Below are 16,612 nucleotides of genomic sequence, written 5' to 3' on the forward strand. Positions count from 1 at the left end.
AAAATCCAATTTTAACTCTGTTGTAGTTAAGGTCGTGTTTACATGAACACTTTTTTCTCATTTTTTTTGAATGACATTTTGCTCATTAACAGACCAGATTGTTTCGTTTACATTCATAAAATGATGAGATTGATGCTCGGGTCTGTATGCATCGATAATATCTGTGCATAATCCCATAATGCTGGTTAGCTGTGACATGTAAATGCATTCCCAAATTCGCCTTTACTTGAAAACTCACGAGTACTGAAGATGGGTTTTGTTAATAAGTGAAAGTCAAGTCTATTTGAGCTTTATTATTGTCAATTCTGCCAAACTATATCATCCAAAATTGCATAAAAATAAGAAAATAGAGAATGTAGGCGAGAGAAATAGTGTAACTTTAATGAAATGCAATATAATCCCTGATTTTTGAAAATTATACAGCAGAGTGTAGCCTCAGAATATCACCTTGTAGCAATAACACTGTACATGAACGTCACATAACAGGCATGCTCAGAAAGCTAAAGCAGCAGATTGTGATTGATTATGAACAGGGTTACTCCAACTCCCATTCAGCTGAATTGGGCCAATCCAATCAGATTTTAATTGGATCGACATGTGAATGGATTAAATTACTTGGTCCGTGGCAAACAAACTTTTTTTCCCATTGATGCTATTTCAGGGAGAACACATTATATCCCAAAACAAACCAAAACGTGTTGAACTGCTTCTAATGATCTGTTGGAAGATGTTTTTAAAGTCTTTAGGCTGCATTGGGGATATAATATTTTCTGCAGGTCTATAAGTACCAGCATGCATAACAGCTCAGGGACGGAGAAATCCCCCGCTCACACAAAGACTACAGAGGTTTAAGAGACGAGCTGAGCTTCACTTAACTGGTCTCTAAATTAACTGCATTAAGCTAACGGCTCACTAGAGGGAACATTTCTCAATTTGGAGGATGGACAATTGTCATTGATTTCCTTTTTCTTCTATTTTTGGTCCCACCTCTGTCTGCTTATATCCTGAAATATGGTTTAAATGCCACTCTCCATTATTCATTGCCTCTGGCCGTCTCTCTGGGGGTTGTGAGGCGTGCAGAGCGCCGGCCTCGCATCCCAGACGACTGCTCGCACTCCGGACCGCCGCTATCGGCGGCTGCAGGCGGGAAGTATCTGATGCGGCCGCCGCGGCCCAAAGCGATTTTCCCCTTCGCTTCCTCTCAACCTCCCCCCCCCTCTCTTCGATACTGTTATTCATTCCTCTTTTATTTTCTTCCCACTACGAGCGTGGTCTTTAGCGCATTGGCACGGGAAGTGTGAATGTGATCCCCGGCAGCCTGCTGCATTGCAGATACAATGATGAGCACACAGATTCTGACTTCTCACATTCGAACGAGAAGAAAACGGAGAAGGAAAATGGCCTTGCCAGCCCCGTAGCCCTGAGTCATTCTTCCTTGGTTTAGCAGCGGAGTAATGCCTCCACTGTCGCTGCTTTTAGCCCAGTTGGGCGACCGGCACCCCCGTTTCCCATCAGGGCCCAGCCTCCAGCATTCCCAGCTGCCATTTCCCTCCATTTTGGGGAAGCCATGCGACTCATTTTTTTTGGGTTCATGGCTGTGGTGACTCAAACACACACACACACACACACACACACACACACACACACACACACACACACACACACACACACACACACACACACACACACACACACACACACACACACACACACACACACACACACACACACACACACACACACACACACACACACACACACACACACACACGCACGCAGAGGCTCAGTGCTTGAATGAGCTTAACGTTGAAGCAGGAGCAGAATGAGGATCAGTGCCGAGGTGCCGCAGAGTTTTACGTGGTGGACTGAGAGGATTACCAGGCCTCAGTTTTTAAGAGAAACACTGAGGATTCCTCCTGAGAAGAAGCATGGATTTACAGTCACAGCTCTCTCTCCAACTCCTTGACTTTGATTTGGGATCTTAGAAACTCAAACCCGGTCAGGTATAATCAGAGGTGGGACATAAGGAAGGGCAGATGCTTCTTTACTGGACCGAATCGGACAAAACCTAACATTTTTAATGTTTTTGGACTGTGTATGACTATGACATAGTTTTACTCACTACATTTCGACTTAAATATCTGTGCTTTCTCTTCTTAAAACTGGATCGTCACTTGTTTGTTTTTTTTACCTCTCCAGATGACGATTTGACTCCTTTAGCAATATGAACGAATAAAATGTATTTATTTAAACTGAAACTCAAGGCTTTCAAAGCTCATTCAAGATGGCATATAAGGCTTTTACTTCTATTTCTGACACTTATCTTTCTGATTACACTTACAATTTACATCAAGAATAGAAAACTTGATCATCTTCACCACCAAAGAGCCAAATTATCTCCAAATTTTGAACCAATGTGGAGGGAAATTGAACAAAAATGACTGATTACATGTCTTTAATATCAAACCACATGTATGAATTTGATACTTGTACCACAAAATAAACGTAGTAAAACAGTAATTTGCATTAATTTCAATGGTACTGAGCTCATTTGACAGACTGGAAACCAGGCCAGAGATGAACGTGTAGCAATTTTATTGACAATTGTGTGTCGATTAATAGAAACAAAACTGCATTATGTAAACGTTTCTGTAGCTTTGACTTTAAATTACATCTTAATAGATTGACAACAAAGACAAAACGAAGTGCCATATCTTGCAGGATTTGCACTGCAAAATGACATTTTCGATGTGTAGAAATACGTCATCCATTTAATAACCAAACTGTTCAATCAGTTCAGAAACAGATTATGTTTGTTTCTTTACCTTTAAGAGATTATGAGTATGTTTTTAGATTTCTTCGCTTTTAAGTTTATACCTTCAAATAAAGTATTTCAGACAATGTTGCTGAAAATTTCACCTCTGTCGTTGTCTGACTTCTAACACTTGTTGAAGGAATAAAATTGCTTTTAGAAGTGATGAAAAAATAAAAGCGTAATATCGTTTGAATAAACCAGATTTCACAGGTAATGTCATCTGTTTTTCCCGACTCCTGGATTTATCATGCCGTCCTGACCTGGTTCTTCTTCGAGCAGCTCGGCGTAGAGGTTTGCTCTCGCTGCTCAAAGCGAGAATATGAACGAAAACGAGCTTTAAAGTTAATTTGTGACTCTGAAATAGCCTGTGAGACAGCAAACACATTGCCCTGCACTGTGCTCCGTCTTCACCTGCACCACCTCGCTCGGTGAAGGAGCTGCTAACCTCTGGCTGGTTAAGTCTCTTAATCCTTTGAGGGTTTTATTGTTGGCTGGACAGTCCCGGATTTTCGTGGGGTTCAGGTGTCCGCCGCTCACCCACACCGGCGCTGGCCGTCTAATCTCATTTAACATTCAGCGGTTCCCGGCGCTGGCCCTGAAGACGCTCTGTGGTGTGAACAATCAGCAGCCGGCGTCAGACGGCGCTCACTCCATGAATAAGACATTTGTCTGCTGAGCTAATTAATCCTGAGAGGGGCCGGATGGCATCTGCCTCCGTGCCGCGTGACAGACACAGAGAGGAGGGAATTTTAGGACAGAATCCATGTAGGGCCGACTTTCTCTCTCCTGTAGGAGTTAGTTGGTATGATAGCGGGGAGCTTGACAACCGCCTGAGGACGCTGGCATGAACCTTTGCCACCTACTTTTGTGTCGTGCCTATTATGAGGTTGTTTACAAGCGCGTTCCTCTCTGTGTATACATGCTAACAGTGGTTTCTTTTTTCGGTCCTCTCATGAAATTCTCCTCTCTGTCACATGCGAACGGCGAACCGCAGCCACCAGCTCGGCCCACCTGGAGGACCTGGCGTACCTGGACGAGCAGAGGCACACTCCGTTACGCACCTCGCTGCGCATGCCCAGACAGAGCACCACCTGCGGGCCGGGTCGCTCCGGGCAGGATCTGAGAGGTGAGCGTGAGCACACACACACACACACACACTCCTGCAGGAAGCTGTTCACTGCATGCCGCACGGGGTGTGTCTCTGTACTTAAAGTGATGGTGGATTAGACACAGCGTGACGTCACTGTGCTTTCGCAGTGTTAACAGATGGCTTTTATGTGGTACTTGTCAAATGCTTCAACCATCATTCTGTTTATGTTCTATGAGTGTTTGTTCGTGCCTGTCCAGTGGTTAGCACTCTTTCTATTCTCACAGTGAGAGTGCTCTGTGTTCGAGTCCGGGGTGTATCCCGCCCTCACCTATGGTCAGGTGGGATCAGCTCCAGGGTCCCTGAGCGATAAAAAGAAGATATAGGAGATGGATGGATGTTTAGTGTTTCACGTGTTTCCTGCGCTGTAGACATTGAAGGTTACAAAAAGTAGCACACGGGTTCCAAAACTGCTGACACAGGCCATCCTTGAAATCCCACTGCAAAAGTACGCATCATTCTTTATGAGACAAAAATGTATTTTCCCTAACACTTAATAACCTTTAAATTTCAACTTTCCAGTATTTCTCTGTTGCGGTGCAGAGTATATGTGATAGAAATGCTTCTCTTTACACACAAAAACAAACAGTTACTGTAGAAAAGTACCACAATCTGAACATCAAGACAATTTTAATGAACATTTCTGGTCCAAAATGTGATGAAATGTCGAGTTCCATAACAACCCTGTATGTTTCATGGCAGCATCACCGATGTCTCAGCTCGGGTCTCAGTTTTGTGTTTTGTTGCTGCTCTTAAGAAATTTGTTTCAAAATGTTTTCTATTAAATGTTTACAATTTGCTTGCTGGTTTGGCAGCCGGACTGGAGCTTCTTGCTCATGGGCTTTAATGTTTGACACTAAATAGTGGCTTTAGATTTCGACTATAAATGAATATTAAAAAAAACCATATTGTAGCTTCAAGGTCTGCACGAGATGACGTCAGTGTTTAATTCGGATTGTGTCGATTCTGACCGGCTCTCGCTTCCTGCGGATTCCTGCGACAGATGCTCGACATGAAGCAAAATATAACAAAGACGCATCACAAAACCGAAAGGACAGTTTTTCCTTTTATTTTCAGATTGTGAACCTCGTATGTTTTAGATTTGTGAACCGTCTTTTTTGTTGCGTTTCTCCGTGACTTTAGCTTTTATATCACAAAATGCAAAAATACTTTTGCGTTTAATGTTTTGACTGTGAAAATAACTGATGAGACCATTTCAATCATGCGCTCATTTCTGAAGAGGCACATTTTGCTAGAGAATCCTCAAACTCGTACGAAAAGCATTTAAGTGCTTGATATAAATATAGGAAACGCTAAATGAATAAATGGATCAACGTTTGCTGTTTGGAAAACTGCAGAAACCAAGGACATGCACCCCTCTGATTTTAACTCTTGTTCTTCCCCACTCTGTTGTCTTCTGCTCACAAAATACACAAAGCAGCCGAGCGTCGCACGGAAAGCTGCGTGGCGAGGGAGTTACTTAAAAAATTCAAATGAAAATCAGTGACAGGTAATTTGCAGTTTGCCGTGTCTTTCAGATGCAAATGGCTGCGTGCTCCTCCGAGCTCCCGCAAGCCGAGCGGCGGCTGCTGGTGGACTCGAGGTGTCGTCAAATGGTACGCCCTTGTTTTTGAAACAGAGGCGTGAGGCTGAGGGAGTACACAAAGAGCATTTTGTCGGCGCGTGTCGCTACCGAGCTCAAGTGTTTGTCTCTGTGCTTAACATTCACCGTCGGGTGTTTGCTCGGCTGCATGCTGGTGAAGACGAGCGCGCAGCGAGCGGCTCTGATCGAGCGGCTCTGATCGAGCAAATCTCCTCAGCCTCCTTTACCAAAATGGCCAAATGGCCTTATGTCACGGCATTACGTGTCCCCCTCGCCCTCCTTTGTCTGTCACTTAGCCGGTAATGAGCACTGTAATGGCAGCCCTGTGCCGTCCGAGCAAATACAAATATGCGGTCCCTGTGTGTTTTAAACACCTGTTAAGACCCCACTTAGCCGAGAGTGCGCTTTGCTGAGCAGCGATGTGAATCTCCTGGCCGAGGGTGGCTGGCTGCAGACAGATGCAGTGCAGGAGTGTGAGGACGGCGGGGGGGGGGGTGGGGGGTGGAGATGGACAGAAGATGGTAGGATGGAGCTGCTTCCTCTCTGAGCTCCGCCGTTACTGCTACAGCCACTTGTTTCAGCCCTCCGCCTCTCAGGGCAGCCAAGTGTGTTTACAAGCCAAGCGACTGCGTCCGAGCATGCTTTCTGCCTCCTCGGATCAGCGTCACAGCCTCCCTGAGTGCACGGCTCCCGTGGCTTCACCGGGACGGACAGAGAGCGAGACAAAGGGAGACGAGACGTGAAGGCGAGCCAACTGAAGAATGGGCTCCCCCTCCCCGGAAGACAATGTGTGGACACAGTCCAAGTCTGTTAACGCAAATTATCCTTGTATTTTAAAGTCGCTCGCTCAGAATGAAGATGTGGTTCATTTCTTCATTTCTGTATGCGCGAGTTATTTTCTTCTCCAGCGTCTCCAGTACGTTGGTCCAGATCAAGACAGCAAGTCTCCAGATTGCTCTGAAATGAATCATGAATATTCAGAGCCTTAACTGGATGAATCACGTTTTCATGACCTCCCGCGACCTTTTGTCGACTGACAAGTCCAAATTAAATCCCGTACGTGAAGCTCTAGCTGCAGACTTGGTGTTCTCACGAGGATATTTTGACAGCTCGCTCATCAGATAAAGGGTTTGATGGGCTGTTTTCGCTGGATGCAGACTCACAGATGATTTAGAGGAGCGAGCAGTGGAGTGTTGGTTATGTACCGGTCAGGCGGAAACCGGCCGGCAGATGCAGCTCCCTCTATGGCTGACTTTGTGAAAACGTCTTTTGATGGCAGCCATCGGAGGCCCGGGCTGTGCTGCTGTTTTGAGGAGAGTGAGTCAGACTGTAATGGACCTTCTTGTGCTCCTGCCTGCCTACCTCTAAGATTTTTCCACCCACCTTATCTATTCGCTGCAAACTCTCACATAACTGTACACAACATACACACACACACACACACACACACACACTTTCTCCCTCATTTATCTTTACTTTCCGTCTCTTTGTCTTCATCCCTCGTCGTCCTCCCTCCCTCCCTCCCTCCCTCCATAGCTTTCTCACTTTGTTCCAGCACACACAGGCAGGCTTTGTGTTTTTACTGCTGGTTGAAACCTTTCGCTGAGAGAAATATTTTCAACTTTGGAGGGTTTTATTACTCTCACTCTCTCTTGCTGACTCGGAGTGCTATAACTCATGAGATCAGGTGTGTTCAAACTCTGGTTCGATTTTATATGACTTGTATGCTAAAGGGTAATATTTTGGGGGTTACAAACTAACTTTGTATTTACCTCTTGCAGCCTTGGCAGCAAGACTGTGTTGCATGAATGTAAATGTCTGGTTTGGTCCAGTCGCAGATTTTGATTTAAAGTAGAGGTATCAAACATAAGGCCTGAGGGCCAAACTAGCATTCGCCTCAAAGCGATGCTGTCAGGGCGAGTTTGTGAAAACATGCATGATGCATCAGTTTTTGGGGACATTTCACTGTATTTTGCACCATAGAAATTGTCTTCATGTTGAGATTGGAGTCATTATTAGGAGCAATTGTTTGAAAATATAGACATTTTCATGACTTAGAATACTCTAGAATAGAATTGTTGTCACTCTGTTGCAATGCTAAAACAGTGTTAGCAGCAGTGAAATGTTGTGACAGCAACCTCAGTGACGGCAATAAAAAGAAGAAAAAAAAGAAAAACTCAAGCAATAGCGGAAAATACAACACCGTGAACAGGTAAAATATGAATATTAACAACCAAGTCTAGGAGGAACACACCAAAAACAAAGAAAAACTTCCAATTTTAAGGTGAATATGAGACTATTTTACCGGTCCGGCCCACTCGAGATGAAATTGAGCCCCTGAACTAAAATGTGTGTGACAGTCCTGCTTTAAAGTCTTGATATATAGTGAAAATATTGATCACTCATTCATGGCTAGCTGATACCTCTTAAACACGGATCGTTGAAGAGCTTCCAATGGATGTTAAGAGACAATGGTTTGACTGTTTGAAACGAGATAGTCTGAGACTGTTGGCCCTCAGGCACTTTCACATGATCAAATCCGGCTCTGACTGACACCACTGCATTGCATGTTTGCAGAATAATCAGACTCACTGTTAAATAAACAAACAAAAAAAAAAAGGTGTTCCAAGGCTGTCAACCATTAATATGAGCTTGTTGCATATGTATATATTTTCCCACGCACACACCCTGCACTTCTTATTATCATTTACCACGTGTGCAAGACAGCGCCGTAAGAGACACGTCCTGTTGAGATTCATGTATGTAAAAGACATTAGGTAAAAGCTTTGAACTGGATAAATCTGTCCCCTCGTCCATCCATCCATTCATGTTCTGTCCCATTTAGGGTTGAGTGCCAACCGCTGTTACAGAACTATATTGTACAGTTTTATTCGATTATCTCTTATTTCAGCCTGAATTCCTCTAAAATAAGCCCTTCCCTGAGGAATGAGTCCGCTGTATCATCACTGTTTTTCCGCTTCACTTTCAGCCTTTTAGTCACTCCTGCTCTCTGTCAAAGAAGTCGCATTCAATAGGCGCCTTTTCTCCAAGGTCAGCTCCTCCTCACTTGTCTGGTCCCTATAGTTGTGTTATTTCCGTCCTGCTACGGTCTGCGGTGCCTGAAATGCGCTGATGGCTACACAAAGGCATCGTCTTTTTCTTTGTTCCTGTGCCACATGCTCATAATGAAATTAGTCTCTACCGATGAAAAGAAAGCTTTAAAGTAAATTAAGTCTGAGGAGGCTTTTAAAGAAAAGCTGTGTCGCTTTATGGATGAACAGAAAACTAATATTTAGTAATTAGTTGTTGAGAACTCTACTTGATGTTGTAGCTCAGAGGTGTCAAACACATTTTTTTTTTGAGGGGCCACATACAGCCTGATTTCAGCTTGAGTGAGCAAAATAACCTTTAAAATGAAACTTTCAAGTTTTGTTGTTATGCAGGGAATATGCAATGATAAGATCTATAGTTTCACAAAACAGACAAACTAGCACGCTGTTGGTTTTTCCTTTTATCTGTTAGTAGTAAGAAAATATAGAAGCACGTCAACATTAGTGATTTGGTTAGAAATTAATTTAAGCTTCAGGTTGATGGTAATTATTCCTCCGGTGCTGTTTTTAGTAAACACTCATGCACAGTAAATCAGGCTGCTGCGCCAGGTGGGGGTTGATGGATTAGATAACAGTGTAGATTTGATGACAATACATGATTGACAAGAACCTAACTGACAACAGCAGGCGTCAGATGATTATCGTTGGTCTCTATTGACACAAGAGGCTCAATCTTCTTGTCTCGCGGTTTCATCAGGACACATTTGAGGTTCAAAGGGGTCCACTGTTAAAAAATAATGACATCTTGCGTTCAAACCAAAACCCGCTGTCTCTTTGAGGGTCATCTTCTAATCCCAATCCCAGGGTTTGAATCCCTCCCAGCCATCTGCCTGTCTGTCCTCTCCTTTTCTATCTATCTCCCACCTCCAACTGGAACAGCAGAACTTCTCCTCTGGGTCTGGTTCTGCAGGTTCCTTCCTGTTTGAATAGGGAGTTTTTTTCTCTCCTCCGTCTCGTCTCCTTGTGTGAAATGATTGTGTTGAATTTTAACGACCTTGATCTGAGGAGTTTGATCGATCACTTCGATCAATATGCAGGAGAGATGAATTTGATCTTGCCTTTTCTTAAATAATAATCAAGCGTGGCACAGGGGGGAGGTCTTTCCCTCCCATACCTCCCGGCTTGTCGCACTCTGGAGACTTTTGCTTCTTATGTACCATACTGACATAATTTTTGTCCTTTGCTTGGCTGCAAAAGCAACTTGGTAAATGAGAGTTTTGATTGTATGAACATTTGCATCAGCTATAGGGACTTTAAGGCTTTGTGCAGTATATTGCACTGAGCTCACCCTGCAAATTGCATCGAGACATTATGTAAGACCTTGTTGTTATAGTCATGCACGCGCCGGCTGCGTCTCCACATCCACAGTGTTCAAGAAATGGCAGATTGTTTTTGAACAGTGTGTCTCAAAAACCAGACAGCAGGAAAAAAAAAAAACAAGAGACAAACTGTTACAACTGCAAACTCCCACATCAGGTGAAATACATCAAAAGCTGTATTCCACCTGACCCCGGGTAACCCGGAGTCCGACTCCCCGGGGCCGGCGCCACGAAGAGCAGCCGACGCCGCGAAGAGCAGCCATCGCCTTAAACGCTCCTCCTCTTCTCCTCGTTTCCCCTCTTCCTCCTCCTTCTGCTCCAGCTTCACTCTCCTCTTCCTCCTCCCACTTCTCCACTTCCCATTCTCTCCTCATCCTCTTCCTCCTGCTCGAGCCTGTGAGTCATCCTCACCTGGTGAATAATTAAAAGTGTGAGGCTCTCACTCTGTCTGGCCGCGGATGAGGAAGAGGGGGGCGGAGGGAGAGGTGGAGTGATACCTTCCTCAGCGTCGCCTGAGGGAGAGCGTTATGGGCAGGATTATGAGGAACTGCCATTCATCCATCCTTCTCACCCTCACACACACACACACACACACACACACACACACACACACACACACACACACACACACACACACACACACACACACACACACACACACACACACACACACACACACACACACACACACACACACACACACACACACACACACACACACACACATTGACTTTCACCATCCTAGAACTCCCTCAGCCTCCGCTCTCAACATGGCTGCCATGTTTTCCTCGAATACCTGACACAGTGGAGCACCGGCGGCCGCGCGACTTAAGCGCGGTGTAATTGTTTCTGTCATCTGGAGGATGGTGCCCGATAGTGCAGGGTTGTGTTGAGTAATTCCACAAGGACGGGAGGAGCTTTACTGGCACGTTTGGCATTCGGTCACCCTCAAGATAATTGGATTAGCACCACTTAAGACAGAGTAGCTGCAGGTATTTAGCTCCCTACCTTACTGACCTATGGTATTGACAGTGTCAGCACACTGTACTCTTTTTTTTTTTTTTGCATCAGTTTGATTTTTTTCTTTTTTTTTTTCCTCAGCGTGACACCTCGCTGCGAGAATATTACATCAGTGCAAAGTCATTCTTTTCATCACTGTCTCTCTCCTGTCTGTATGTGATTATGTGTTTGTTGAGTTGGCATTAAAATAACCCGACCTGGGACTACGGCTGAAATCATTACGTGGCGCTGCGAGGCTTTGTGTTGTGAAATGCAGCGCCGGTCATGCAGAGCGCCTGTCCACCCACTCTCAGTTCCGTGTGTTTTCTGCTGATGGTATAAAGTCAAAATATTCAGGGCGTAATCATTGCATTCCTTTTCATTCTGCGATTATAATTAGCATTCCTGGGAAACGAGGCATGCTTGCAGCAGCACTTTGGAGTGCCGTGAAGTACAGGACTACATTAAGAGCAATATCAGCTCATTATTGTACGCAGCAATGCTCTTAATCAGCACACTGGAGTCATTTACAGGAGACGTGCGGCTCTAACGCGGCCGGCCTCCCTCCTTTTTCTGCCCGCTATCTTTACGGTGCCGTACCTGCACACGGCGGAGAAATTCCTGCCAGCACACAAAAATTATGCACAAGCACTCGAACGCACACTAGATGACTTGCCCCGCTCTGACTCACAGCGAGCGTCTTGAAAGTGTGCTGCAGAGTGTGAAAGGCACTGCTGCACCGGCAGTCAGCTGACCGACGGCTCGTTGTCACTACCTCCTCCCGAAAGCCACGGCAAAGAAATCTCTTTTCAGGGTTCACTTCAGGCCTCCGATCGTTGACAGTCAGGGGGTTGATTACTATATTCTCAAACAGAGGTGGACGAAATGAATGCAGCTCAGTTTCTTATTGGCCCGCAGCCATTTTCAAGCGTAAACTACATTTGATTACTACTAAATAGAATAACACAGAGTAGCTTTCTTGTCTTGTGTGATACTTTAAGTGTTGTCAACATCAAGGCAGTGATGAGATTATTACATAAAAGCACAGTTACAAGGTAAATGTCGTGAATGGAGACTGTTCATCAACTACACCGCTCATTCTCATGCCTCTCACAGCGTCTACGACCTGAGAAAATTCAAGTACCAACCTGGACAAGCTTATGCCGACGTTTCAGAAAAGATTTGCGTTCACAGTACAGCAAGGTTTTTGAAAGTGACCTGGTCCATTTATGCTTTTCATGCTGGGCGACGAGTGGTTGCTTTCGGTTGTCTTTGTAATAAAATCACACACATTCACAAAGTGAACAATACGCTATGCACATTAACAATGTCAACTATAAAACTTCATGGCTGGGGGTCATGACACGACGGAGCAAACGTTGTTCTTCTTGTTCATCTACCGAGCATGAGCAGAAAAGCTATTTACTAGTGGCTTGGTGCTAATGCGCAGCTTTCCTCTGTCTACATGGAGTCGGAGCGTTTTCGAAAAGTTCCACCTTGGGAGCGGTTTTTAAGAAAGTTGCGTTTACATGGCCTCTGAGCACCGTTGTCGTGCGCATCCAGAACGGGACAAAAGTTTTTGCTTGAAAACGTTGCCGTGTAAACGGGGGACTTAGTTTAATTTGTGTCCATCCCATCCACACATTATTGAGCAATAATATGTTTTTTAAAAAAACAAAACAAACTGAAAGCGCATAAAATGTCACAGAAACAAGTAAAATTATTTTCGAAATCAATTTTAAACACTATTAAAATAGTTGACGTAAAATATCGAATGAAAACAGAAAAAGAAAGAGATAACACACACACACACGCACACACATTTGGACATTATTTTACATAAAGTGTAATTTACAGTGTTTTGAACTTAAAAGACGAAAGTGAAATAAGTCCTAATACAAAATAAAGCCTGATGGTGATGGGAAATCCGAGTCTGTTTAGTTTCAGATGTGATTGTTCAGCTTGCCCTCAGATTACCATGCAGATGATGCTGCTGTTGCTCGCTCTTGCTTCATCCCTCATTGACTTGCAGCTTGTCTTTTACCGTGACATACTGAACGCTGCTAGTTTCCATTCCTGTCCTCACTATCTGTTCTGCCTTCTCTCATTACTCTCTCTCTCTCTCTGTCTGTCTCTCTCTCTCTCTCTCTCTCTCTCTCTCTCTCTCTCTGTCTTCTGCTTGCCCTTTGTCTCAGCTTCAGCAAATAACACCCATGCCTGGCAATCCCAGTCACGTAAGTTCCTTTACCTTTCATTTTGTCCCGGCAAGCATCACGCTGTGCTTTCCACACGCCGCCGCGCTCGGCTGCAAAGCGTTGTGGATTATTCACGTGCTCCTCACATTTCTAACGCGGCCCAATTGCCAGACGCCGATGTAACATTTAAGCACATGACACAGCCGATGGAGGAGAGTATGTTTTTATTCTCAAAGCTCAAATCAAACGGCGAGGCAGCTTCAGAAGTTCATACCAGATTCATTTTATCCTCATTAGTCTTTAATGGTCCGTATGTTCTGTGGAAAAGAGGCCCAACCTCTGGAGGACTTTAGTTTAATGACTCCCTCTAGTGAGGGAAATTAACATCCGGCGAGTCACTTTTATGATTTCTTAAATAAAAATAAAAAACTGACTCCAGCTGAAACATGTTCTACATGTCAAATCCAGCTTCTTTTTTTTTTTTTACACACGTTCACATCATTTTCTGCTCAGTACAAATCTGGATATATATCATTTTTACCTACTTTTTAGCTCACACTATGTGCTTTAATGCACAGTGTGTCAAAATAACACATTTTATTTGTTGGAATTTTTTTAAATTAATGAATGAATTAAGGATTTTTTGGAAAAGCGACAATGATTGATTCATATAAATCTTCCTGTAACACCTACACTTATATTAAGTTGAGACAAGTCGTACAGGATTTATGAAAGATGGCCTCATAATAACCGACATACCATTGTGTTTTGCCCTGTCTTTTGAATTAAATTGACAGAATATTTGTTGATATGCACATAAAACTAGCAGAAGTTACAGTATGTTTATCGCACCTAACACATTATGTTTTAGGAAAATAATTTACTATAAATCCACTGTCAGATATGAAAAATATTTATGATTTCGGTTCACATTTAAGAAAATCTTGAATTTATATCAACAGTAAATCGTCTACGTTGTTAGTATTATCCTATAATGACTATCTAACATTCATCGTAGTCAATTTGAAGGTTGTAAAATATCTAATTATTCAGAAATAATATGAATGTTGATTACATAAACTGTGTTAGCAACAATATTGGAATGCATTCATATTTACTAATGCAGAGTTTAACGATTATCGGATGAAAAAAACGTGAATCGTAGCATAAAGATGTGATTTATGGTCTCAACGATGCTCACCACATGTCTTCCTCCCTGACCCCGCAGTGCGTTTCGCACCGTATCGCCCCCACGACATCGCCCTCAAGCCTCTGCTGTTCGAGGTGCCCAGCATCACCATGGACTCCGTCTTTACCGGCCGCGAGTGGCTGTTCCAGGAGATCGACGCCTACCTCAACAACCCCAACACCGGCGCCAACCAGGGTGTGGTGGTGGTAGGCAACATCGGCTTCGGCAAGACGGCCATCATCTCTCGCCTGGTGGCGCTCAGCTGCCACGGCACGCGCATGAGACAGATCGCCTCGGACAGCCCTCAGGCCTCACCCAAACGTGAGCATTAATTACTTTGATATCTGGTTTTTACTTAATCAAATACAGAAGTGAAATTAAATGAGAATAAAGGGAAACTAAGTGCCAGAAGCGTCAGCACAACTACAGGAGAGACAGACAGGCTTGCAGGAAATGACAGCCGCCATCTTGGATGGGTCCATTACAGCCAACTCTCTGTATTGGATCCACAGTGATCAGTGACAGTCAGTGGGGATCTACTGATAGCTGTCGACAGAAGAGATTAATGCTCCCTCACACACTCGTCCTGCAGCTCGTCTCCGTGCTCTCATGTCACATCAGTCATGTTTGTTACATACTTTCTTGTTTTTTGTGAAACGTGACCGGCTCCCACACTACTGAAGTTTCCTTAAAAACCTCTTCCGCTCCGGCTCGGCTTCACTTCAGTTAACTCTGAGAAAAATACCTTACCCTGGCTCTGCAACATACCGAGTACTTTGCATCAAGTACTACTTAATCTTTCAAATGAAATTATAATGAAATAAGAGTTTCTCAGCTGTTTCGATATGACACATCTCTCCCTGAATTATTTTTCAGATGCATAGATTATTCCGATTTATGGTCGATTGGTGAATTGTGGCACATGCTTGAAGCTGTGTTTTCCTGTCCCGTGTCCAGATGGAGAGGGGCTCCCTCTCACCCAGCCTCAGCCCACGCACGGCACCCTGGGAGGAGGCAGCTGTCCCGGGACCCCCGAGATGAGGCGGCGGCAGGAGGAAGCCATGAGGAGGCTGGCATCTCAGGTAACACACATACGCACGCACGCACACACACACACACACACACACACACACACACACACACACACACACACACACACACACACACACACACACACACACACACACACACACACACACACACACACACACACACACACACACACACACACACACACACACACTTGTCTCTAAATATCGGCTTGATTGGTGTGTTTTTAACCACCTCTCCTGACATCGCCTGCTTTTCACAAATGCAAATGAATTTAGTTCCAGCCGTTTCTGAGTGTGCTTGTAGTGATTATAATATGAAAATTCAGCTTGGGTTTGATTGCTGTCTATTAAGGGAAGGTAAGAGCGTGAGACCAGACCACTTATGGACATTCCTACCTCTCCACCCCTCAATTTCTCTCTTTCTTTTGCACAGCTGTGTAAAATTAACCACAAAATATGTTCAATATTATGTGAATGAATATTATTTGTCGCTTGTTTTCTCGATTGCATCTCAGAATATTAGAATATCATTGAATATTCTATTGTTCAAGCTTCAACGTAAGCATCAAGATACCCCATAACATCATATTGTACAATTAAATCGATGAAAACGGAACAAAATCACCTATTTCATAATTTCTATTTAAAAAAGAGGTTTTAGTTCACCTTAAAGATTACCTCCATATTATTAAATACTGCCGTACTTCTGTCCTGCGTGCTTTTTTAAGTACAGTAAATGGCTCAATCCTCTAGTATTATCTTCAATTTACAAGATACAGAACATAATAAATACGGTCACTCCACTGTTAAAGTTCAAACAATAATAAAAACACTTAATCGTATACAGTGTTAGGATATATAAAGACACTTTATTTCTCAGCTTTATGACTTCTCAACTGAAATTTGAAAGAAACAAAAGACTTATAATATTTCAGTTTATTTGTAATAAATGTTTGCATTGAATTATGTGTAGCATTAAATTTCTGAGATGCCCTGCCGCGTCTACCTCATTAATAAAAAAAGTAAATATTAGTGAATTACCTAGAGTGTAATTCTAGTTTATTAGGAAACGGTGCATTAGTGGTTTATCCGTGTGTTTTCCACACCTGTCAGTCTATAATTGAAGTAGCGCAAGATCATTTTCATTATTTCAATTGTTTTTTTTCTCTCTTTCGAAAATGCT

General features: G+C 43.6%; 1 protein-coding gene across 1 annotated transcript in view; it reads left to right on the top strand.

Moving 5' to 3' along the window:
• tanc2b (tetratricopeptide repeat, ankyrin repeat and coiled-coil containing 2b) overlaps nucleotides 1-16,612 on the top strand; it is a 167,979-nt gene that overhangs the window by 130,122 nt on the left and 21,245 nt on the right. Inside the window, exons 10-13 of the mRNA XM_080470237.1 lie at nucleotides 3,810-3,941; nucleotides 13,189-13,227; nucleotides 14,417-14,698; nucleotides 15,335-15,459. Of these exons, the coding sequence (XP_080326363.1) occupies nucleotides 3,810-3,941; nucleotides 13,189-13,227; nucleotides 14,417-14,698; nucleotides 15,335-15,459 (578 nt within the window). The remainder of the gene's footprint in view (nucleotides 1-3,809; nucleotides 3,942-13,188; nucleotides 13,228-14,416; nucleotides 14,699-15,334; nucleotides 15,460-16,612) is intronic.

The sequence above is a fragment of the Lipophrys pholis genome (assembly GCF_963383615.2).
Source record: "Lipophrys pholis genome assembly, chromosome: 1".
Taxonomy (NCBI): domain Eukaryota; kingdom Metazoa; phylum Chordata; class Actinopteri; order Blenniiformes; family Blenniidae; genus Lipophrys; species Lipophrys pholis.